Source organism: Melanaphis sacchari, unplaced genomic scaffold (assembly GCF_002803265.2).
Source record: "Melanaphis sacchari strain LSU unplaced genomic scaffold, SCAv2.0 Contig31_pilon_pilon, whole genome shotgun sequence".
Lineage (NCBI taxonomy): Eukaryota > Metazoa > Arthropoda > Insecta > Hemiptera > Aphididae > Melanaphis > Melanaphis sacchari.
This window is the reverse complement of record NW_020271193.1, coordinates 2500515-2526908: the sequence shown is the minus strand read 5'-3', so window position 1 is coordinate 2526908 and position 26394 is coordinate 2500515. Positions and strand designations below refer to the sequence as shown.

The following is a 26394-nucleotide window of genomic DNA, read 5'->3' as shown; positions in this document are numbered from 1 at the left end:
CATAATACTTAGGTACATAGTTATATCAGACTATTCAGACCATAATAAAGTGTTGTTATAATTTAAAGCTTAGGATATTATTATACAACTATGGTCATTTCATAATTAATACGCTTAATTTGATAAAATAAAATAACCATTGAGCGTGGGTAAAAAATAGTGAAAAAATATTTGACCCAGAGGTTATATTTGAAAATTTAAATGTAAACATTTTTGTTTTTTTTTTTTTGTACTTGGTTAAAATTCAAAACCATCAGGAACATTACCTTTCGAACATAAATATAAATTATTTAACAATTTATTATAACCTCGGGATTTCCAATTTACACGTTGAGTAAAAAATGCACAATATGAAATCGTTTAATAAAATAATTAAAAATTAAAGACTTTGCACGCTTTTAAAGCGGTTGGATAATTCTGATTCGAGTATTCGCAACCTGTCCCAGAACACCATACTCAAAACGACATGAGGCCCAAGTCGAAGGTAGCACGGAACAACGCCTTTGTAAAGTCCGTAGATTCCTTCTTGTTTAAAAGTCTTGGTCATACATTCAATGTACGATGAATATAAAAGACCGCGGCCTCTGGCATCAACAGCTGCAATTGAAAATCGAGTATAAATAATAATAAAATATGTAATAAATGTAGGTATTGCACAATTTATGTACTTAGGAAAAAATATTCAATATACATAGGGATTAATCAAGCATGCTTAACGTCATTTTTTCAAATTTACTAAAATTCAGATTTCTAGAATCTTTAAATAGGTTCCTATATTTAAGGATCATATTTTAAATTATTTAGATTTTTCATTCCATATTTTTTATCATTGTGATGATATAATTTTCTGTTTTTCAAATGAGAACTCATCTTCTTTATTGTATACTGTTGAACAGATGATTTTTTTTTTTTAATTATATTGATGTATCTAAACTTTAAATCAAAATTTGAACGAATAGTTATTAAAATATAAAAATTAAAGTTGATTTAAAGTTAAAAATGGTTTTATAGAAATATTAAACAGATATGATAGAATATATTATTTATAATATTTGTACAAATTTTACGAATTATAAAATACATTTTATTTAATCTTTCAAACCTATTATCCCTACTCTTTGTACCTAGAAAAGTTAAGAAACTCAATGACTACTCGTTGAAGAATAAATTTAGATACATTAGCATTTTTAAAAAAGTAATTTAAGTATAAATTTAGTGAAAAAAGGGAAGTTCTTATTTAAAAAAAAAGAAATTGGTATCACAACAGGACATCCCTTAAGCAGTATAATAACTAATCGAAAATAGGGTCCTTAAGTGTCTATACTTAAGAAACTCCAAAAATCATAATTTCGTTATCAAAAGAAAAATGGGATTGGGCATGCCTGATGAATCACTCTGTATATATTTAATGGCTTCGAAATATATAAATATATCAAATGTACCAAATCACTAATTAAAAGTATAGTACATTTATTTAGTTAATTACGTTACCTAAGTACTCATACATTAGCAGTCACCATATTACCCTACGGCATTGATATCATTTAATCCCCCTCCCCCCAGGCCCCAAAGTGAACACAATACATAAGTATGTACTATATGCAATAAATATTATTATATATTACGTATATGTTTCGACGCCACTTGTGAATAACAATATGAATGTATGTAGTTGGTAAATAGCGAGAATGGCCACGTGCGTCATAAATACGAGTACTTACCTTGGTTGTAGAGTCTGGTGGATACCAGATCGAACGGTGCCATCACTATTGACATCAGCACTCCACCCAGCATACTGCAAATGAGAGTGCTCAAGAATTTCTGATCCTTGGTCAACACCCCGTGATCGATGAGTGCTTCGTTGAGTAAACTTATCGTGCTCAGTTGCGTAGCCGATGCAACACCTATGCGTACCATAGCCCCAGTTGCCCCTCGCCACAGCCCGTGGACTATGCCGTATTTATTGTACAACGTTATTAGACCGTTTATCGTGCTGGTGGTGTTGTGCTGATGACCGACAGCGATTGATTGGGCCGAAAACGATTGCAGGTGAATTTTTAACTAAACGATCCGAACCATATAAATGTATAATATTAATACACACGTGCCCAACATTAATTAAAAAACAAAAAAATCTGTACACTTTCGTTGATAAATAAAAGCGCATTACCGCAAATTATGTGAACAAGCTGTTTAATAATATTATTTGTTAACAGTACCTAAGGCTCACTCAGACAAATCTTAGAGGAAAATAGTCTTTTATTATTATTGTTCAAGTACTATTTTAATCGTATACTCGTCTAAAATAAAAAATATGTTTTGCTTATGAATTTTTCAATTTTCGACTTTTTAATCTAATAAGATGTAGAATATTTTTCTTAAAAAAAACTGATAAAATATTAATACGCAATACATCGTTTATTGAATAATAAGTTTTTTTTTTTTTTTATCAATACAATTAAGATGAGTCTCTGTGGCCTGTGTACATAGCAAACTCTGTTCGGTGTTAAAACTATCCCACTTGGTTTTTATTGATGATCTGCGACTAAAGTACTGCCGTCGTTTACGGCCTATATATAATATAATAACATTAAAATATTGTTTTTTATTATTTTTAAATTAATTATTTTAATATTAGATATTACAGTAAAGTTATAAATTCGATCTCTCTCCCCTAACAATGATTCTAAGATGCGCTTGTGTTTATGTACGATGCATAAATACTAAACTATTAATTGAACTCACCATGCCTAGTGGACTGCCTAAAAAACCACCCAACATGCCGGCTCCACCTCCGACGAACGCAGACTTAATTAGCGAAACGGAACCATCATTTTTAAGTATCCACTTTTTTTTCTGCGCCAGATCGAAAATGCCTAATCGTGTACCGTTCAGAAACACTTGATGTCCCATAGACGGTAATAGACCTTTTTGCAGGGCCAACAGCCCTTCATTTTTTGCTACGACGTAAATAGCATGAGCAAAGTTCCTATAGTGAACTTTGTAGTTTCCTGCTTTTTTTAGTTCTCCTTGTAGTTGAAACCGAGTTTTTATAACTTCCAGCGGATTGGTGAAACACACAGCGCCACTGGCGCCCAAAGCACCCAATACAAATTCCATTTTAGGCCATTTCTAAAAATTATTAAAATTTATACTATAGATATAGTGAGATAATGAATTACAAAAATAAATATTTAAATTATAGATAATACTACATACGAATCTGAACGCTTAAATATTCTATGTAATATTAAGTGTCTATAGTAATATAACTGTATAAAGTATAATTGTATACAATTAAAAATTTAAATAATTTTTACATATTATACACAATTATATTAAGTACTGTGTATCACAAATTTTTAATGATTTGATAACAAATGAAAATACTATTTATACAGAGAAATAATATAGTAAACATTACTATTACTGTGAATTAACATTCATTTGGTATGCATCCGATAGCTGCAGACATGTATATATATATCAGTATTCAGTATTATAGATCTTGCCTACAATTATAGTCATATTTAATTATTTTAATTGTGATATCATATAAATGAATCAAAAGGTCGGTCACACACACCATGCATATAATGGATTTAATAACACGTGGTTAATGTAATAATAAATAATGTTGGTATATAGTATATACCTATATTCAGCAATATTTTAACGATAAATTATTATCTTGTATAGCATATTTTATTTTATTTAGACGAGATTATTACTTATGTTAAAAAATGTATTGCTACAATTTTTTTTTCACAATTTCTTTAAAAATAATATTATAAATATCAATTTACCAAAAATGTAGTAGGTAATAGTTACTATTACGTATATAGTTATTAGTAATTGCAACATATATCATGATGTACAATAATAAAAAAAAAGTTAAAGCATTCATTTATTCATATTCTTCGGAGCGTTATTACCAAATAAATGAATAATTATTAAAATATTATCTATACCTATAAATTTATAGATTGCCTATTGTTCTTGATTGTAATAGTATTGATCAATATAAACTTGATAAATACATTGAATAAAAAAATCAATTATTGAATTTTAAATCTTTAAATTTTAAGTAATATGTTTGATAAAAAATCTAAAATCATAATAATTTATATTAAAGTTTGGTAATAAGTATGTATCTCTGCTGCACAGTTAAGACCTATAGTAATATAATATATTAATATTAGTAAGTCAAGAAAATTAGATCGGTTAAGTAAAATTTTTTGTCAATCTAATAAAGTGTTTATTTAATATTTTGAAATCTGCTTATGCTGAATTACATAAATTTAATAAATCAACAGTGGGCTAATAGTTTTTTAAATATGATTTAATGACCCACCATTAAACTATTAAATTAATCAATTTATATGAAACTCTGCGTTAAAAATTTAAGCCTTTATATCTTAAAATAAACTTTTTGATTAAAATAATTTTCAAGATATAATTTAACAAATTGTTTTTAAAATATTTTAAATGTTACTATAATATTAACACAGCTTATTAGAAAACATTTCTACAATAAATGATTTTTCCTACGTATAACTATAATTCTGTATAGTAGTTATAATAAGCATACTTATTGAGTTCAATTTAAATGTAGAAACCAATTTATTCTTATAAAATAAACCAGTTCAATTTTTGAAAAAGTTTCTCCATTTAAAAAAAAATGTAACTTAAACAAAGACTATTATGTTAATTATAAAAATTAAAAAAGCTATGTTAAAAATTATTTATTATTTTAATTGACTATATCTATATTAAAATTTAATGATCACATACTAATATCTATTGTATAGGTAGGTACTAAATTCTAAATCTAAAAATACATAACTTTATACGCAATTTATTAAAGAACAAAAATGTGATCGATAATGTGATTATAGGGTATTAAACATTTTTACGAGGAGTATTAGATTTTGTATTAATTGCTTACGCCATCATAAAATAATTCATTTAGTATTACATGGAAATAAATATTTTTTTAATGTCAGTGTCATAATTTTTTCAAGTGCAAGCTTACTGTAATATTATTAGTTTAAATCAATTGAGATAAATATTTCGATACTATGTCCACGTGTATGGTTTAGCTTACGGATAGTTGTTAAATATAGAGTTGGATTACTTTAACTGCGTGCAATAGGTTTTAAATGTATGAGATAATATTATTCAAGTATTGCAAATATCACATGTAAGAAAAAGTAATACGCGGAGACAAGAAACTCGGTGTCTAGTTGTCTACGACTACTGACTATAGTTTATATTTGTGTTTTGTAATTATGATTTATAATTGTACACTATTTTAAAAACAGTTCACATTTTGGTAGAACGCTCAAAAAATAAACAGCCGTGTACGTCATAGTATGTACATCGCGGTGTTCCAATAAAAATCGGCAAGATTTCGGCTTTTTCACACAAAACTATAATGTACTTTTGCGTATATAATTATGATTTTAATTTTATAAAGACATATTTATTAGGAATAATTTCGATCGGTATATGTTTATACTGTTCTTCTTTCTTTTCAATGAAATATTTATAATTTCCGTTTTGAAGTAGTTTAAAACAATGCATTTACCGAGGAATAAATTTATTTAAATACAAAATTAATAATACACATTTAAACATTATACAATAAGTATGTAAATAATTAAATCGGGTACTTGCATAATCTACTTTAAAGTAGGTATTGAGAGTGAACTGTGTACATTTATGTTATCATAAGTTTAACACTCTAATGAGTGTGTTAAATTTTCATTTAATGAACTTGAATTGCGTTTGAATTTTAACGAAAAAATAAAATAGGTTTTGTTAAAAACCTGTTTTACGAGATTTTCCTTAATTTTTTTTATTACGTTTGACTCTTCAAAGTGCTAGCTAAATTCAATTTTCTATTTGAAGCTACTCTTTAAGTTAAAAATCGGATCATTTTTATTGTTAAAAAAAGATAATGAGTTATGATAGATAAAAAAAAAAACACATCATAAAACCAACATGTTCAACGGTCCATTCAGTATCTAAAATTCTAAAAGTATCTACAATTATACATTATATTCTATTTCATATATTTTAACATTTTCTATAGGAAATTCACTAAGTAATAAATCGATTTATGAATTCTTAAAGATTTTATTTTAGTCAGTAAAAAATACGTATACCTAGGTACCAGTTTATTTGAATTGTAATTTATATTATTGTCTGATTAAAGTGTTTAAAATATTTAATATTTTTAAATGCTTATGAAATTAGCGTGATTTATAAAGAAAGAAAAATAGTACCTACTTTTAGTTAAAAAAAGTAAATGCGATAAAAACATGTTCATTTAGATTTCAACATATTGCCTCACAATTGTAAAATAATCAATACACTGACGCACGCCATTTGAATTTCGGCCACGAATTTGAATTAATAACTTTAAATCAACTAAATTAAATTACTACTTATTACTTTATTTAGGAATATAATATAGTGTACCTACTGTAGATTATGCATACATAAATAATTTTAATAATTTATAATGTTAGTCAATATAATATCATAAGGTGATAGACACGTATTTCTTTCTAGTTATGTAGAACTTATATTACCTCTATATTATATTAGAATTGAAACGAAAACGATGTATTTTCTGTCGCCAACGATTTCAACACGCGGACTTGAAACGAGTCTACTGATTGACCGTCAGCTACAGAAGCTACACACTTCAAAAATGAGTAGACCACTAACGATAAATGATTAATGAATTATGAATTACAAATTTACAACTGATGAAGTGACGAACGGACGAGTGTTGAGCGTGCGGCGTGTGCACGAGGACGAGGTTAGCCGACGACACTCGAGAACAGTCACGACAAACACTCAGCTGATTATTACTAGTATTATATAGGCATGACCTTGACAGTGATTATAGTACTTACTGTTACTATAATAGTGAATAATGCCGCTCGGCGCTCAGTGCCGCAATGCAATACCGAGTGTGAGAGACGTGCACCACTAACCGACCACCAAGTTTTAAACGGCTCCCTTTGATTTTTAAATTTTATGCTTTTATAGCTCGCTTTTAAGTACCAATTGTCAATGAACTGTGTCTTTATTAATCGAAGAAAGAAATATTATATCTATAATAATTATAGCTGTTGAAAGTAGGTAGTTGACAGCAGAGTTTTTTCAATAAGTACAATGATTAAATTGTATTATCGTGGTTATACATTTTTAACTACAAACCGCAATTGTTTTCAATATTATGATAACTGTTACTAACTATCTATCCATTAATCTATTAAGTATAAACTCCTATTTATCAATGTTATTATCAAATTAAATATTATTATTATATAATTATTTAAAAAAATATAACAGATTTAATTTGTAATTATTAATAATAAGACAAATATTGATTTTTAAATATCGTTTTTAAAAATAAAATGTCATTTTATTTTTATGATTTTGAATTGTTTTTTAGCTTCTAGAAAAATTGTGAAAAAAAAATTTTTGTTCTGTTGATACTTTATTCACTAAGGGTAATAGGCACACTCCTCAGGGCCTCAGGGGACACTCGTGTATAAAATATTTTAGTTATTTATTATTTATTTAGTGGAATTATTGAAATATATTATTAAAAAATATATTTTCTTAATTTATGACTGCTTGACTTTAGGGGTTTCAGAGAGTGAATTAAAGATTTTTAGATTTTAAGATAACTTTGAAAAATTTTGAAATAAATCGCTTTTTTCATTTTTTTAATTAAAAATAGTCAATATCAGTACTGTACATAATATATGTTTAGTTAATAAATTATAATAACTTGGAGGTAATTGGTTAAAAACCCCTGTTATACTCTTACATGCAGGCTTTCAAACGTGTAAGTAGTATCACTGGTATTACTTTACTGCAGTATTAAGTTATTTGACGTTTGCTCACCCATCACGTGCTGTAATTCATTATTTATTCGATTACTCATATTGATTCGATTTCCCTAAACGAAGAAATTCACATCATTAATCCTAAAATTTGTCAGACCGTGTAGATAGTTATGGAGGAATAATATTTATATTGTGTGAAAATTGTTGGAAAATAGATATTATATTATATTGTTACAGACTACAGCGGAATTCACACGATAGAGTCAAGTGAACAAAAATACGCAACAATAATTAAACTTTTAAGTATAGATAATTAGTCAACGCTTGTAAAAGAATAGAATTCAATAGTCTTAATAGATAGACATATTATAGTGATATAGATACGTATTACATATTCTTAAGTCGTATCAATAATTCTTAAAATATTAAATTGTTATAATTGATTAATATAAAGTGCAGGATATTCTATATCTATAATGTTATAAATTGTAATCGATGTGTTTTTCGCAACGTTGTATAGCTGGTAGGTCGTAGATAGTTGCCAAATTACGATCTCGAGAAGAGAAAAATCATCACAATATAATATTTAAATAATGCTATTGTAATACGCTGAAATTTAACGTATTATTAAAATTTGCAAAATATAAGTTAGCCATGAATTAATAATTACACACGTCACACATTTATTATTTGCCATTGACTATTTCTGCAGCAGTGCAATATAAATATCACCCAGAAATTCTCTCTATCGCTGTGTTCACACAATTATTATTATAATTTATAGCTGAATCATATAGTTGGTTGACATATAGTACATATTGATGTACGAATATCAACAAGAATAGAATTTAAATTTAATTTAATTTAATCAATTGAATAAAACGTCTATCTCGTATTTGGCAGCATTAATGAAACGTGCAATCTTTTAATAAAATTATTAATAATAATTTCTAATTATACCATTTGAATCGTGTAAAAAGCAGATAAAGTTTTTAAGTGGACATTAATTTTTATTACATATACAATATGAAATAATAAATATATACTTCCATAATTTTAATTTAATTAAATATAAACATCATACATTTAATTTAATATACGCAATACTTTAGGATACCTAATCGATGTTCGATATAGTACCTACTATAATAGTGACGCATATGGTGGATCTCTATGGTAGCGTTATATAGATGTGCGCATGAGGCGAGCCCTGGCTCAACCAGAATGTTTTTTGAGGTATAATAAAATTTCAACCAGATACTAATACTAATAATAAATCGATACATTCGTGGTTAGATTATATGAAAGTAAATAATTACATAAAATAATTTAATGGATTTTTGACTGCACTGAAATTATTCAGTGTAATACCAGTTAAAAGTTGCAGTTCCTGCGAATGGATATTTTCTAAATTAACAATAGTAAAAAATAAATTAAGGAGTATTATATTTATACATCAAGAACGACTTGATAGTTTATTATTAATGTTTACTGAACCAAAACTAACATCTTGTATTAATATTAACATGGCTATTGGGGAATTCAAAAATATGGGAAATAGGAGAATTAATTTATAATTCTTTAATTAAAATTATTACATAATTATAAATTTATATAATATAATATCATGTTTATACAATTTTTTGTTCATTAAACCAAATTTTTTATTAAATTTTGGGTATTTAAATGTATTATTTATAAATTATAATAATTCTTTTTATGTATAATAATGTAATTATATCATTTTATTTTTAATTTAAAAAATATATGACTAAAAATTAGCATATTAATGTTATGTGTACACTGTACATACAACTTGGTTCTATTTACACAGTCTTTAATTTATAATTAGAAAATAAATTAATATGTTATAAAAAAAAAAAAAAATCAAGAGTACTGTTCAAATATTGGGGCATTAATTGTTTCAGGCTCAACCGGAAATGAAAGTCTGCGCACGTCTATGTATACCGTACTATAAAGCGTCTACACTCTGTAGCTTTGAAAATGTTAAGTAAATAACCATATTGGTAGATACACAAACTTCCCACGGGCCACTACAGCTTTCAAAACTTATATTTGAAATTAAATTTATTAATGTTTACAAGAAATAACTATTCATTTTAATACGTAAATAATTTCATGACTTAATAGATCTATTTAACCATAGGTAATTTTAAATCATAATAAAAGTATTTTGTAGATTACCTATTACTAGGTTTCTAGACATTTTTACTTAAAATTAATAATTAAATAACAAAGAATGAGTTAATTTTTAATTTTTATTAAACCTATCTGATAAAATGATTTTAAAAAAATATTGAGTACAAAAAAAAATTACCTACTTGATATTTTTTTTACTTATTAATTAAATAAATTCTCTTTTTGTTGATGATGGAATTTTTTATTAGTTTCGTTGTATGTAAGTTTTTTCAACTCGATCAGAACTTTTTTTTTCCAATTGACAACATTGATCAGTGTCGTGCCTAGTAAAATCAACATCAGGTGTTAAAATTAATTTTAAGTACCCTATTACTATTTTGCTACACCCTATTTTACTGTTAGTATAATAGTAGATTGATATATGTGAATATTAATTCTTACTTCCCCATAATATTTCAATCAGGATAATCTTAATTACTTAATTCATGTAGTACCCTACGTTTTCACTTTTATACCACTATTTTTAATATTTCAAATTAAATTTTATAAGAAATCTTTTTAATACTTGTATGTCTGTCATTTTCCTTTTGATAGTCCAGTCATCCTCATGGACCACCGCAAATATTAATTTTGTTTCTATGTTTAATTATTATTGATTTAATAATATTTTTGTACAAAGATTTTTTTTTTACAAATAATTCAATAATAATCATAAACTAAAAGGTATACCGTATGCATTTATAGTGATCTTAATTTTGAAAAATTCGTGTAAAAGTTAAAATCAGCTTTACGTCTTGATAAATAAAGCGGGAATAACATTTCAATTATTATACTTACATAATATACATGTTAGAAACATAGACATTTAACACTCTCTAAATAAATTTAAAACGTTAAAAACACTCTTGTATACATTATATTAAATAACTAGCTGAGATATGTACAACATTTCTAATTTTACACACAATTGGTTGGCTCCGTACACAGTAGGTACCGCCTAAACAGTAACCTGTCACTTTCACATTTCCGTCCTCACACCGTTTGCGAATATATGATTGTCCCCGAATGGCTTTTACCACAATCATGGTAACAGTTAGTGCATACCATTCCTTCGGTACTAGTTATTATGAATAGTTTCTTCTCGGGTAGATAAGGCGCAAAAACTCTTCTTGTCTCTTGACGATTTTAATGATATTATGTCTGTATAATAATTATTATTACCACATTGTTTGGCAGATCTAGTCGTTTTGTTGATTCCGTTCGACCGGAACGTTTTGATTGCATATAATACCTTGTGATCACAGACTACACTATTACGCTAAGTCACGATATTATTGTTAACTTTAGAAATTTCAAGTAATAAACCTATACATGCGTTTCGTCACACCTCGGAGGATGCCAATCCAAACTTACTGACCTAGGATATTGGTAGCACTGCTCAGCGCTTAATCTTTGAGTTTATGAAGAGGTTGTCTGAATATAGATGGCCGAAGATAACTGTGGAAGATTTTTGGGATAATCCATGTACCTACATCTTTTGCGAATACTGTGCGACAAGGATCCTCATAGAATTTAAGCATTATTGAAATATATTATATAGTATTTTTAGTAACTTCTACTTACCACTTTTTAACTGTAATAATTGATTCAAAATGTCAATCATTGTTCAAATACTTACATGTAAATAAAATTGATTAAAATTAAATTAAATAAGCGTACATAATCATCTTAAATACATTACAATCGCATAAAAACGTATATTACTATACACATAAACAAAACAAAAAACAAACAAAATGATTAAATACAATGGAAACAATATTAAAATACAATTTTTTGAAAATATTCACAATTATGTTAATGTTGACGAATAAAAATGATCACTGAATTAATTATCCACCTGTCCTATACATTTAAATACAATGTTAAGAAACAATTTTGAATCAAAATAGATTAGAAAATATAATACTATAATAATAAACGTCAACTACCTATATACTATAATATATTAAGTTACTTAGTGGGTAACAAATATTTATTTTTCATTTTTTCTTAGTATTTATATTATGAAGAATAAAATCTAGTGGCCAAAAATAGTAATAATAATAATAGTACCTATATAAATATTAATACATTCTTTTATTTACATTTCTATGAATTTTTACTAATAATGCATAGACCTATTTAAACGATGGTTTTTGATTGTTTTTATTTCATCTAATTGTTTTTGTATCAATCAACAAAACCCATTAACTGTCTACGTTTCTTTAAGACTATAAATAATAATAATTAATTACTGTTATAATTATAAACATATTTAAGGAATATCTTTTATGACGTAATTCAGTTCGTTTAGAGTGTTTAGACCATTATTTTGAATAAGGAGATTTTTTCTGTACCTAATTATAAATTCTGTGATTAAATACTCGTATACCTACCTATTTTGTTTTAATTATAACTGATTTGCTAGATTAAAAATACTAATTTTCTACTAGGCCTTTAAACTGATGTTGACGTACTATGTTATCATGACAAATACCAGTTGATGATTTTACATCTTCTATTAATAAAACAAATTCATATTTTACAGTATGCCAGATTGCCAGAAAACTATTTTTTTTTTCTCAAACACAACGTAGAAAATGCACATTTGGTAGAACGTAGAACCAAATAATTTGTGTTGTTGCCTTTAATTTGCAGTGAATTTACCTACTATTATAAAAGTTAAAGCTAAGAATATTATTTAAAGCCCCTCGGCCCTCATACTCTAAGGCTATTATTAATAATTTTATTTTAAAGTGAGTTATATTTATAAAAAATATTACAATTTAAGTATTAAATATCAACAAAAACCTCAAAAGTGTATTATACCTATAATATTATTTTCTTCAAGTTTAATAATAGGACCATTAATTCTAATATTAAAACTAATGACATAAATCACAATATGTAGTTGATCGAACGTAAATTTTCTATGTATATAGGTGATACATGAAAAAAAAACAACAAATATTTCAATAACATAATTACCTGGGTACTAATTAATTAGTTCAAAATGTTATTTAACATTATACGTTTCTCGTCTTTTTTACGTCTCTTTAATTCAGGTGTAGTTTCTTTACGTCATTCATGCTAAAATAAAAAAATTAAAAAAAAAAAACAATTATTTCACCTCAAATAAATTATAATAATGTCTATTTAATTATATTATACATAACTTATTTGAGGTTTAGTTTACGGTATTTAAGAGCTTCCTTTAGTAACATTGAATTAGTAGATTTTGATTTTTTAATCTCCATATCCTTTTTTTCTATCATAATTGATCCGTTTGTCTTATATTTTACGTAGAGTTTATGATTTACGAGTTGCAGTGAGTTAAAAAGATAATGAAAAAGAAAAATAACAAAATATATACGATACCGCAGTCCACATTATTAAAGTGTTTAAGATATAGATAACAATTTCTTTTTTTTTTGTACCACTTACAAAGTTACTTACCAATCATTAAAATAAAATATATTCTTTAGTTTTCATTTAATAAATCGACTTTTTTTCATCAAAAGAGTTTATTACATTTCTATGTTATTATATGTTTTCAAAATTCTCTCCATGTCAAGTACTGAAGTACTCAAGTACAGGTAATAATTGTAGAACCTAGTAGAAATATTAAATAATTGCAATTGCTTTTATTCAATTGTAAAATAAATTTCTGGATTTTATACTAGGCAGATCTACTTTATTGTCAGTTTTTTGTTACTAGTCTAATATTGCCAGTTTGAATTTTTAAGTATTAAACATTTAATAATAATTGTTCGGTAGTTATGTGGTGAAAATAACTACCAGCAATCTTTTGTATTTCATACTTACTTTGGTATTTTTAACAAATACTTAAAGATGCTTACATCTTTTAGAATTATTATGTACATACAATTACATGTTGACTCACCATCACTAGTTATAATAGCTGAATTGTCTATGACTCAGAACAATTAAATATTTAAGTATAATCATTAATCAGGTTTAAATGGTTAAATGAAGGTAATTACTATGTTCGCTAAGATTTTAATTTCAAAGTTGCAGTAGTATTGATAATTTGAAAATTATTTCTTGGACAAATTTAATGTATACTTTAGTACTACAATTATATCTATGATTGTAATAGTATTAATTAGAATTAACACATTTTTTTTAAAAGTAATAACAGATTGTTTGAGTAGGAAAATAGTTACTAAGATTTAAAAATGATACGATGTACCATATGAGTTTCTATGATTAAAACTGGAGAACTTACTTGTCTTACTCTGTGTCTCTGTTGTATAGTATACCAAGTATGAAGTAGATAATATTATGACTAGAGTGCAGATTTCTATGCAATTGTATATTTTTTTCCCTTTTATTTTTTGTCAGTTATCTTCACCATAACAATTTGAATTTAATGGTGATTTTTTTTTTTTGCATATTTCTATAGAATTTGAAATATATTGCATAGATATTAAAGCAAAAGTTTAAAAAAAAAATTGTGTAAAATAACATTTTGTCAAGTAAAAATATTAAAAATAATTTCGTTGACATTAAATTATAACCATAGCACAGATTTATATGCAATCGCTTATTATTTTCTTTTTCATTTTTTTCAGTTATCTTCAAGAATCATAAGAATTTGAATCTAATGGTGAAATTTTATTTATACATTTCTATATATTTTTACAGAATTCGAAAATATATTGCATGTTAAAACAAACAATTTTTATATACTTAGTTTATTTAATTAATTAATTATTGTATGTTGTTTAATTTGTAAATTTTATATAAATAAAAAAATTTTCTTGCATATTTGTTGCATATTTTTATGATTTTTACTGCTTATTATATGGTATATTTTGATACTTTTTAAAAATTTGTGCTCTAATTATGACATATAAATGTTAAATTTATTCAGATGTTAGGTATTAAAAATAATATTTTTATTTTATTAGTTCTTTTCTAAATATTAAGAAAAGTACATACTAAGAGATTCCTAATTAAGAACCCTTCTCTCCACTACTAAACTGATTTGGTACTAAAAACCCTAAAATCCAGCCTCAATCTTAAAACACAAAGAAACTTTTCTACATTCAAAATCTAAAATTAAAAACATTTTAACAAATGAAATTTATATTTCATTATAAACACATAATTTGTATTACATTGAAGACATGTTACAGTTTTTATGTTTATGTAATGCTAATGTTAAAAAATACCCAGTGGATTTAATATAAACAAAATTTAACAAAAAAATATTTCCAAGTTATTAATTTCATTAAAGTGTATTACAACTCAAATTATTATTTTTTAAATAAATTCTTTTTGTTTGCAAAAATTATAAAACTTTACAATTATTTATTTTTATTAATTAAACAATGCACGTAGATTTTTAAATTAAATATCAATAACTTTATCAGTATTAGATTGTTCATTTTCAGATTAATAGTTAACAAAATTATCACCAGATAAACATTATTTAAAAAAGTTCATTTAACTGTATACTCTATTTCAATAACTTGCATACAAAAAAATATTTTGCAGTTATCACAATAATAAATGGTCCAAAACATTTTAAATATTAAGTAGACAAAAAAATGGATAACAGGTGACAATAATGTGGAAAACATTAATACAGAATATTGTATAAATTAAAACATTGGAAATGTAATATGAATAATTTTTTTTAACCACAAAATTGTATTTAAAGAACTTTGGATATTATAATTTATACAAACATATGTACATAAATTATAAAAATCAAATAAGACAATCTATATTTACATCACAATTTTGTGGCATAAACTTTAAATTAAGTACTAAATGACAATTATTACATTAATTCTTGGACATACTTTTAAAAATGATGTGTTTATTATAAATTACATGTGTGTTTATACATAATTTATCACATTAAGAGAAAATATTTCACAACTATTGTTGGAGACACACAGTAAGCACACAACTAAATAATAAATTAATTACTACTATTCTCTAAATAGTAAATTTAATGTAAATAAGTTTAAATTACATACATGTAATATGACTTTGAATATTTTATACATATATATAATTAATCGCATATTTTATTATTATAAAGTAAGATTGTTTTTCATTTCAACAGTTAGTTTTTTTTTTTAATTGTATTTTTCAGAAAGTGTTATATTCAATTTTTATTGGCTAGGTGCCACAATAAATTTAAATACGTATAATATTTAAATTTTATTTTATTAATACTTGTGTATGGAAGTTATTTGATGAATGACAACAAATTTACAGTTAATAAATAATATTGAAACAATAAAAGTTAACTTAAATTATTTCTTTTCATATAAAAACTAACAAAATGACTTATAATTTTTAAGTTATAACTTTTCTAGGGTTTTAAATATCAACAACAAAAAAAATATTTTTAAAGGTGTGCATTTACAAAATATGTTTTCATATTAACACTAAAAGATATGCATTAGAATTCGAGAAATCAACCAATTTAATCAACAATAATTAGCAATAAATTTGAGTAGAAATTAAAATATAATCTATAATTTTGATTAAAATAAAGTGAAAACACATTTCACATGATTATAGTTTATGAATTTTTATATTAGTGAAAAATGAAAATTAATTAATTTTAGGTACCATACAAATTAGTATTTATAAGTTATAAAATGTTGTATACTTCATTTAATTTATTAAAATTAGTATTGTAAAGTACATATTACAAATAACAGCGACTAGAACCTTAAAATAGATACTTTATTTTTATTTACCTAGTAGAAATAAAAAGACAATAATAATCAACATAAACTTGGCCAGTCTATAAACTCAATTAAATATGTTTTATAAAATAACAAGTTTGTTTGAAATTATATAAATATTATTTCATAACGCATGGACATAAAATAAATAAATGAATATTAATGAAAGTATTGCTGTTGAAATAGTAGGTATCACACTTCTTTTATTATTTATTACATTTTATACTAATATAAATTAAATATTTGCGCTTTAAGTCAGTTAAGTTAGTTAGTATATTCACATTATATTATTTAAATAATCAAAATATTATTTAATAAGAAATTCAACAGGTTATATTGAACAGATCATTGCCATAAATTATGATTGTGTAAATTTCTACTTAATACACTACGTACATCATCTGTAAATCGTAATGCATCCAACATTGGTAAGAGGTTTAACAATGCTGTGTCTGAAGTATCTGAAAACCATGATTTAATTGGTATTGCATTATCTGAAAAAAAGTATTATAAAAATATTATTATTTAATAAACATTTTTAAAAATAAATTTAATTGTTTAAATTACCAGGAAAGGCTCTGTATGCTGCTGGTGAATTGTCGAGTATAAATACTCTTGATAAATCACTTGAAACTGATGTCAAATCTTTAGTATAAGAACCCATTTCAGGTGTGCAGTGTTGTCTATAGAATCGCCTTCTTAATATTCCCCTTCGATTGTCTAATTTATCAGCGACTGCAGCACCGTAAATTTGCATACTAGCTGTGAATACTACCAGCTCATACCATTTAGAAACCTATGATTATTAATATGGAAAATATTAAATTTAATATTTAAAAATACTAAATACACAATAAAGTATTTTTAAAACTTACAACATCTAAGAAAAAATCAACATGTGGCCTTTTATGAACATAAAATCTTACTGGATGTCGTTCAATGGTAACTTTTAAAATAAAATCTGGTGGCATTTCTGGTTTGGACGGATGACGTAGGACACCTTCATGGTGTGAATGAATTAATGTCTCATCTAAATCTAGCACCAAAACTTTCCGTTTTACCATACCTATGGTTTAAAATAGGAAGAAAAAATTATTTTATTAACCTTAGAAACTTTTGATTTTGTATAAATAACTTATAATTATAGATATTATATAAAACTATGTCTGTAACTTACTTATTCTATGCCTGGACAATGGTAATAAAGGAAACACTCCATATTTAACTGGTTGATATTGGCGTACCTGTAATAAAAATGACCAGTTTTCAATTTTTTTATAAAGTTTGAGAATGTATTTGTTAGTAAAATAGGAAATATTTATAAAAATAAAATCAATCAGCGTTTACATAATGTAGATTTTATTGTAACTTATAAGATTGTATTAAAAGAATTATTACTTAAATAAACTTATAACTTAGTTAAACAACAGTTTCAACAATAAATATTCTAATAATAAAAGTAAATAGGTACAACATAATACTTAATTTATATAAAAAACTATGATCGTGATAATTTACTGAACGAACAAATATTTGAATTTTATAACTTACAGTTTTAATCTGTCGTTTTATTAGGAAGCATATGCAGGCCCACACCTTCGAGGCTAACACCATGAAAGCTTGAATGCCCATCTGTACTACTTTCAACATTTGAAATGTAAATCTTATAACAATTGACTCATAACTCTTTAATAGTTTGATCGATATACATGGTATGCAGATACTACAGATGAAAATTTACGACACCTGGAAATAAATGTTGACAAAACTGTAATTGAATACACTGATCGTTTATGATAGGTTTTTAGAAATAAATAAAAAACATGAGCAACACTTTCTAAACGTCAAAATGTACATACTGTTTTCAACATAATTCGAACAATGAACGCAAACGAAAAATGTATTCGATGGAGTAAAAACAGCAATCAATATTTTAACAATTAAATTCAATCGAAAGATTAACTTACAAACGACATTAACGTCAAGATGAAATTGAAAACTGAAAAATAACTGTGAAACATTATATTACTTTCCTACTTCTTTTTTTCATCTGTAATCAATTTTTTACAAACAACAACAAAACGAGATAAGGCATCGCGCCATGATGGCCAAAGAGGTTCTAACGACGGCAGTTTCGTGCGGTGGCCAAAACATTACTCGTGTGTATTATATGTTGCCTATTGTCGTTTGATGTGAGGTGCTGAGGTTAGCAACAATTTTATGACGAAAATATCGACAAGCGCATTCAACTGCCAAAATATTCCCAACTCGTTTGTTATTGAAGTTGTCGTCGAATGACATTAACATTTTGGACGGTCGGGGATGGTAATTATTATAAACGGAAATCGTGCGTGATTCGGATCTATGAGTTTTACAGTGTTTTGCTTGTAAATCGGTTCGTGTTAATTTTTAAATTTGAAATATGTTTATTAGCGTTACATGTTATAATTTTCATGCGTAAATTTCACATTTTTGTTCGCGTGACGGTCTTATCAGTAATATTTGAAACAAAATTTGGTGTCAAATTCTAAATTAACACGAAAGAGCTGCAACATAACGTAAATTCCATTATTATGCTTTACAATAATTGTTTAACTTAATAATCAGATAACTTTTTTTTTTCATCAAAAAATTATGGCAGAAGATTGAAAAAAACTGACGTAGACATATTTGATATTAGAACACTTGGTTAAATTTTTTGTCAGTATTTATAATTTTATTAGTGTTATCAGATTTTAAACTCCAATAAACGAGCTAAAAAATAAATAAATAAATATATTCTAGATTTTAGTTTATGTTAAATGCTGAAATTAAAAATGTTTTCTAAAAGTATCAATTTATTGAGTTATGTATACAAATACAACTGTAGGTATAAGACAATATTTATTTTAGCCATAAATTATTTATAGTTAATAACATTTTAGTTTCTTCAAGTTTAATAAGTTATAGGTAATTAAATTATTTAATAAAATATATAAGTACTTATATACTTATTATACAATACTCTTTTTACTAAACAAACATGACATTTTCTATATATATATAATAATAATTCATTTTTTTTTTTGTGGTAATAACCAATAGGAGTAAATTTTTAAAGTACACATAACATTAAATTTTATAAAATACTCGAAATCATTTTACCTTATATACAATTAGTCGTTCGCTAATATTTATTAAATAGAAATACCTACCTAATACAAATATTTTTTAACATAAAGATACAATAAATCTTAACTTAAATATTTAAAATATTTTGAAACGCAATATAAAAACATGTATCGTTGTTAAATCAACAATTTCATATTTCTGTTTAAACTCTAAAAAAATTTAACATACAAATTATTTATCAAGTTTAATAATTGTTTAAATGTAGATTTCCAATAAATAAATAAAATTAAATTAGTGTGCATATAAAAATAATAGTAATTAATTTTAATTAAAATTATTGATGTATTCGTATTGTAATATTTGTTGGAAGGATATGTTTCTTTTAATAACAATAGAATATTTAATCAATGAAAAAATACAAAAATTTTCACTAATTACACGTTTAAACGAAAAAAAGTTAACTATTTTTATTTCCAATTTATTATTTTCCTCAGTTCATAATTAGTTATTCATATTAAAAAAATTCTTTTAACATTTTGTATTTAAACCAGGTAAGCATATAAAAATCACTATTATTTTCAAAATTTAGAAAATCGCCATCATTAATGACCAATGTTCTTCATATATATATATTTATAAACGAATGCCCATATTTTTTTATTAAGTTTTAAAGGGTCATATTTTTAATTTTTTTTTTATACTTACTTTTATGGTTTCAAAAATCTATCCATTGTTAAATATTATTTTTAATATCATCTATTAGCTTATTATTATATCAAAACAAAAACACAAGATATAAACGGTATATTCCATAAAATACAAAACTTTTGTTGAGTGGAGATAAATTCAACAGACAGACATAGAGACCCTCATAGAATTAATTAATAAATAAACATTATACACACACACACACACACACACACAATATATATTATATTATATTTTAATATTAAGTTACAAAATAGTAATTTGAGAATAAATAAATAATTTTTGTTTTATATTGGTTGCTCTGCACTAGCGAGTTGATGTTCTTGACAGGCTTGACGGTTGTAACTGAAAAGGTCACATAATACCCAGGTGAAGAATAATAGTAATACATTATACAATGGCTATAATCGACGGTCATTAGGTTAGGGAAAAAGAAGCAGGAAAGCAACATCACCGTCAAACATACAAATAAAAATATTTTCAAAGGGAGATACATAATGTACCTTTCCCATTCAACAAACATAATTTATTATTGTTGTGAATTTTTGGGAGTACAGAAGTGGTACCGGCTCTATTCATTCATATTTTTTTATTTAGAGAAGATATTGCGGAGTTTTCTTTCCTAGTACGTTTTGTAGGTATTTTTATACACAATTGGTGACGATTTCATTTAGAACCATAAATCAGAACTTTGGATTTGTTATGGTAATCGTTTTAACACCTGTGGCTGTAGTATCAATGGTCTGTACTCTGTAGTATTCAAATATTGTAAAATATTCTTATGGGTATTATGTTTATTTTTTTATACTTAACGTCTTTATTTTGATGTTAAGCTTATATTTAAGAAACATACAATTTAAAATAAAATACTTTCATAATTATTAAATATTCTATTGTAAAACCCATAATAATTTATTGAAATACCAGTTATTAATGGCATTGTAAAACATATTTTAGATTGTATTTTACGAAGTTAAAGTAATATTATTTGAATTTTTCCTAAAGCTATTCAACATTATTTTTCATACATAAAATTTTGAATATTTTGTACAGTTATTGTAATGTATAGACAGTTTTTAAATATTATTTTTGCTTAAGTGTAAACACTTTGTTTTGTTAAACATTTCTCTTTCAGTTGGTTACACTATTATATAATACAAGCCGCACTGATTCCAAAATTCCTAAGGTTATTGCTTTGCCAGTAAAGAACTATTCTTTTCAAATGTATTTAATGCTGAAAACGGTTGGTTTTATTATTATTGTGAATACATATACATGAGTAATACAAGTAGCCAATACACAATCGGATAGCATTGAAAACAAAAGACCCCCAGGCCCCAGAGGTGACCTGCGGCTTATTAACGGGCCGGCAAAGAAGCATAGAACGCACAAAAGCCTATATGCTGTTTGCCAGGTTTCCATAAATGGTTGCGTTTTATTATTATGCTCTTGGCTGAGGTTAAAATGTCACCAGTTATATGTAAATCGCGGGGGCACGTTCATGCGAGGACGAATGTGTCGGGCTCACGTGCTCATTACAGCGAGCCCCCTACCATTACACACATGACTATTGGTCATCGTCAAGGGCGTGGACTTGCATCTTCACACAAATGCATTCTTTAAGAAATCATTTTAACATAATACCCACCTTTATCTTTGTAATCCTTCATCTATACTGTGAATATATATACTATCTATAGGTAGGTACTTCAATACATACTGTGGCTATAAGATTCATTTATTAGATGTATAATGTTGGTATATTTTATATAGTGTGTTCATATAAATATATTCCTATATATTAGGCATTACTTTTGAAATGTAAAGTAGGTAAATATTGTGTATAACAATTGGTGCATAAACTAAATTATTTATAAACGTTTATCACATTCAATGATAGTTTTAACAAGTATCCATGACCATCTGCCTAGCTTAAGCTATTTCATTAAAACTGTGTAAAACAGAAATAAAATTTAAGATGAAATTATAATTAATAATATTTTATTAAATCTATTAGAAAATTTAATTTTGATTACAACTATTTGTAAAAAATGTTTCATTGATTAATATAATATTAAAAATAAAGGTAATTAAATAAATTTCATTGAAAACTATTTGTCAGCAGTTTAATTAAGAAACGTAAAATATTATAATAATAAATTAAAAATCTGTTCAGTCGATAATATTTTACCTTTGTTTTAAGAGTTCTAACTTCTTAACTATAATATACAACCAATTAGAATAAAATACTTTGAATATTTTTAACCATTAAAAAAAAAAAAGTTATCAAACGGACATTTTTCTTTTTCTCCTGGGAAATAGTCATCAGTGCATGTTATCTGTTTTCCACGCACGGTTTTGTATGTTCGTTGTTTAATTTCGGTTAGTCAGCAGTTATTTTTTACTTAACAAAGTAGCATTCTTTCACGGTGGATGAAAAATATCTTGCTGCTTCTGTATGGATGGTTTTCGGACCACATTACGGATTTTATTCTATGTTGATATTTTTTTTTTTACATAGACAACCACATAAGAAAATAATGAATGTAAGGTTAGGATAATAATTTAAACCCTGGTATTTATGTACATTTACATATATTTCATAATTTTATATTAATTTAATTTAATTTTAAATATATTTATATATTATAGACTGATTTATAAGTATATATTATAATTGTAGGTATAATTATACTATATATCTAAAGCTACAGAGTTGGTTTTGTAATTGAAATTCCAACGATATAGACTATACCTATAGGCTATAACAATTATATTCTTTGTTTGAAGATACTTTTCTTTGGGGTGATTTTAATTAATATTTTTAATACTTATCGCAAAACTATTGTAATATACTTTAAGAAAATTATGATTTTGTTACAAAATAAACGTATACTTATGTAAATAACATAAGTAATATTTGTATTACGTTCTCAACTACTTAATTACCCAAATTAGATAACATAATTTTTTGTTTATTATTTTAAAATTTTAAAGTATTAACTTGAAAAGTAATACGATTGTAATTATTTATACTGTTTTAAAATAGGTAAGAAACCACAAGGTATTTTATGATTTTTTTTCTGGTATAATTTGATATTAATTAAAATACCTTCTATTTGTAATTAATGATTTATAACTTTATTTTGATATTATATATTTACATCGTTAATGAAATTATTTAAAATTATAACATATTTATACTATGAGATTAAATTATAAGTGTTTTATTTTTCAATCATTTTTGTATTAATTTTAAATAATGAAAAGATTATCAATTATTGTGAAAATATTATGCTAGTGTTATTTATTTATATTATATGGCTTCATGAGTACTTATTAAAAATTATTGCGTTATTTTAATTTTCTTGATGTATAAATTGAATATTGCAGATGTTAAGTATTTTAAAGCAATATTTAATACAATCATAAATGTAAATATTCAAAAATTATAGATTATAAAATATTATAATTGATAAATATATATATAAAATATAATTGTTTCTATTTGATTGTATAAAAAAAAAAAAAAATACATATCTCTTTATGTATTGTTAGTCAATAATGTTCTTATTGTATTTAAGCTATACACAGATTTTATATTTTATATTAAATAAAAATAAAAAGTATTTCATAATAATTATCTACTTTTAAAACTTAAATTTAGCATTTAACCCAATAATTATCACTTATAACCTTACAAGAGTTATGAATAATAATTTATCTGGTTTTATATATTTAATCAAAATCATAGGAGGTATTTATATACCTACCTAGATATTATGAATATAATTTTAGATGTTTCTTTTTTAAAACAATGTCGTGAGTCGTGACTTTAGAAGTACATTGTTGTTGTCGCGACAATAATTGTAGGATATAAATTAGTATTAACTTGTGTTATATAAAAAAAAGATATTATTTGTTACTGTTGCTCGTTTATAAACATGGTTCTGGTGAAAGTATATATTTAGGCGTGTTAAAAGGCGTGACCGATTCGGATTAGATTTTCAATATTTTTTATTCTTTATAATAAGTTATAAGTGTGCTGCATCTTTCAAAAATATATTGACATAGGTTACTGTCAGGTCTACTGTCTTTGCAGTTTTCTTTTTGTTCTTTAGATTTTTTTAAATTAAAATTTAAGTAGACGTTTCCATGAAAGATGACCACTTGGTAGCTGAAATATTATGAGTTTAATATTAGGTGAATATTTTAACACAATACGCGAACATTATATTATTTATTACCCATTTTAATTCCATATTTAATTTTTTATCTATAAAATACTTTTAATACTTGTAGTTTATAAATTAGTTAAATTATTAATTTATAAATTATATTAATATTATTGCTTAGGTAGTTTAAGGATTATATTTTGTAGAAAGCAATAACTCTCTTCTTCCCGAAAAACCAAAATAAATGTTTGGGTCGGTGGAACTTGATTGAGCCCGGTCCATATTTTTTAACAACTCAATTAAGTAACATAGTCAAATTAATTTAACATTGTTAATTTTTCATGAATATTGGTAAAATAATTTTTTAAAACATCAAACGCATTTGACGTTTTCATAGAACTTACAATTCACAATTCTATAAGTCTTACCTACTTACATATACACTTGATAATTATGGTCTTACTAAAAATTCAGGTTGAAATAATAATGAAAATTTGGTTTAACTAAAACTAAGAATCATAAAAATATGAGTTTTATTGAAAGGCAAAAAGTTAATATAACCCCATAGGGGCTTATGTCGAATATTTCAGAAATAAACATTTTAATGATTTACTTAAATATTTATTTAAAGTGGGAACTTTGTATTTAAGGACACTGCTTTAAAATGTTTGATGTATATATTTTTTGTATGACATTTACAAATAATTTCATATAATTTTTAAGGTCAAAAACCATAGTATTATAAAGGAAATACGTATTTAATGAGTAAAAATAAATATTGATGTACTTATTTTATAAATAATAAAAAGGCAACTTTTTGCGTATTTCTGTATTTAATCGTGTTACATCCGTCCAATTAAATATTTTATTTTCTAAATTACTATAATTTATAATTATTTATACTCTTAAAATTAAATTATTTTAAGTGATACCTATAATTTATTTTTGTGGTTTTATGTGCAAACATTATTAACGTATTGGTTTGATCGTTGTTTATGTTTATTAAACTATCTTGAATAATACATACATAAATATTTGAAAGAATGTAGTTGAAAAGAAGGGATATGTGTACAACTTTTGTTAGCAAAAACAAATATTCCTAATTTTTAATATAAATTTAATAGTTTTAATTTTTAAGTGAATTTATGTAAATTATATAATAATATAAAATATCTAATTATATTGAATAGAGTGAATTATTTAAGTACTTATATTTCTGAAATACTTTAACTATTTATAACTATCTTTAATATTATTATAGTATTATTTTTTTAAACATTAAATAATAAAATTAAGTAAAATAATCTTTCATAAGTGCCTATTTACGTAGTAACAGTAATTGAAAAAAAATAAAAATATTGCAAATCAAAAGTGAAAATAAACCTGTTTATTAATTTAATGCGTGAAAACAATTTATTTACAGTCACGTTAAAATAGGTATCTGAAAAAGGCATTTTGAAGTTTATATAGCATAAAAATTACATGTAATATTAAATATAAACAATTTCTGGTTATTTTAAAAAGGATTTAAAAACAAAGAAAAAGTATAAAATAAAGTATACAATTTAATTTTGTTTTAAAATATAA

General features: G+C 24.7%; 2 protein-coding genes across 2 annotated transcripts; both read right to left on the bottom strand.

Annotated features, from left to right (window-relative positions):
• Positions 1–282: 282 nt before the first annotated feature.
• On the bottom strand, positions 283–6807 carry LOC112596327 (solute carrier family 25 member 35-like). Its single transcript, XM_025341943.1, has 4 exons — positions 6600–6807; positions 2746–3132; positions 1722–2061; positions 283–597 (listed from the first exon to the last, which is right to left on the bottom strand). The coding sequence occupies exons 2-4, from the start codon at positions 3118–3120 to the stop codon at positions 380–382; spliced, it is 933 nt and encodes a 310-aa protein (XP_025197728.1). The 5' UTR covers positions 3121–3132; positions 6600–6807; the 3' UTR covers positions 283–379.
• Positions 6808–16957: 10150 nt separating this feature from the next.
• Positions 16958–18853, bottom strand: LOC112596366 (CTD nuclear envelope phosphatase 1 homolog). Its single transcript, XM_025342009.1, has 6 exons — positions 18673–18853; positions 18365–18559; positions 17991–18057; positions 17689–17879; positions 17381–17609; positions 16958–17307 (listed from the first exon to the last, which is right to left on the bottom strand). The coding sequence occupies exons 2-6, from the start codon at positions 18461–18463 to the stop codon at positions 17159–17161; spliced, it is 735 nt and encodes a 244-aa protein (XP_025197794.1). The 5' UTR covers positions 18464–18559; positions 18673–18853; the 3' UTR covers positions 16958–17158.
• Positions 18854–26394: the final 7541 nt, after the last annotated feature.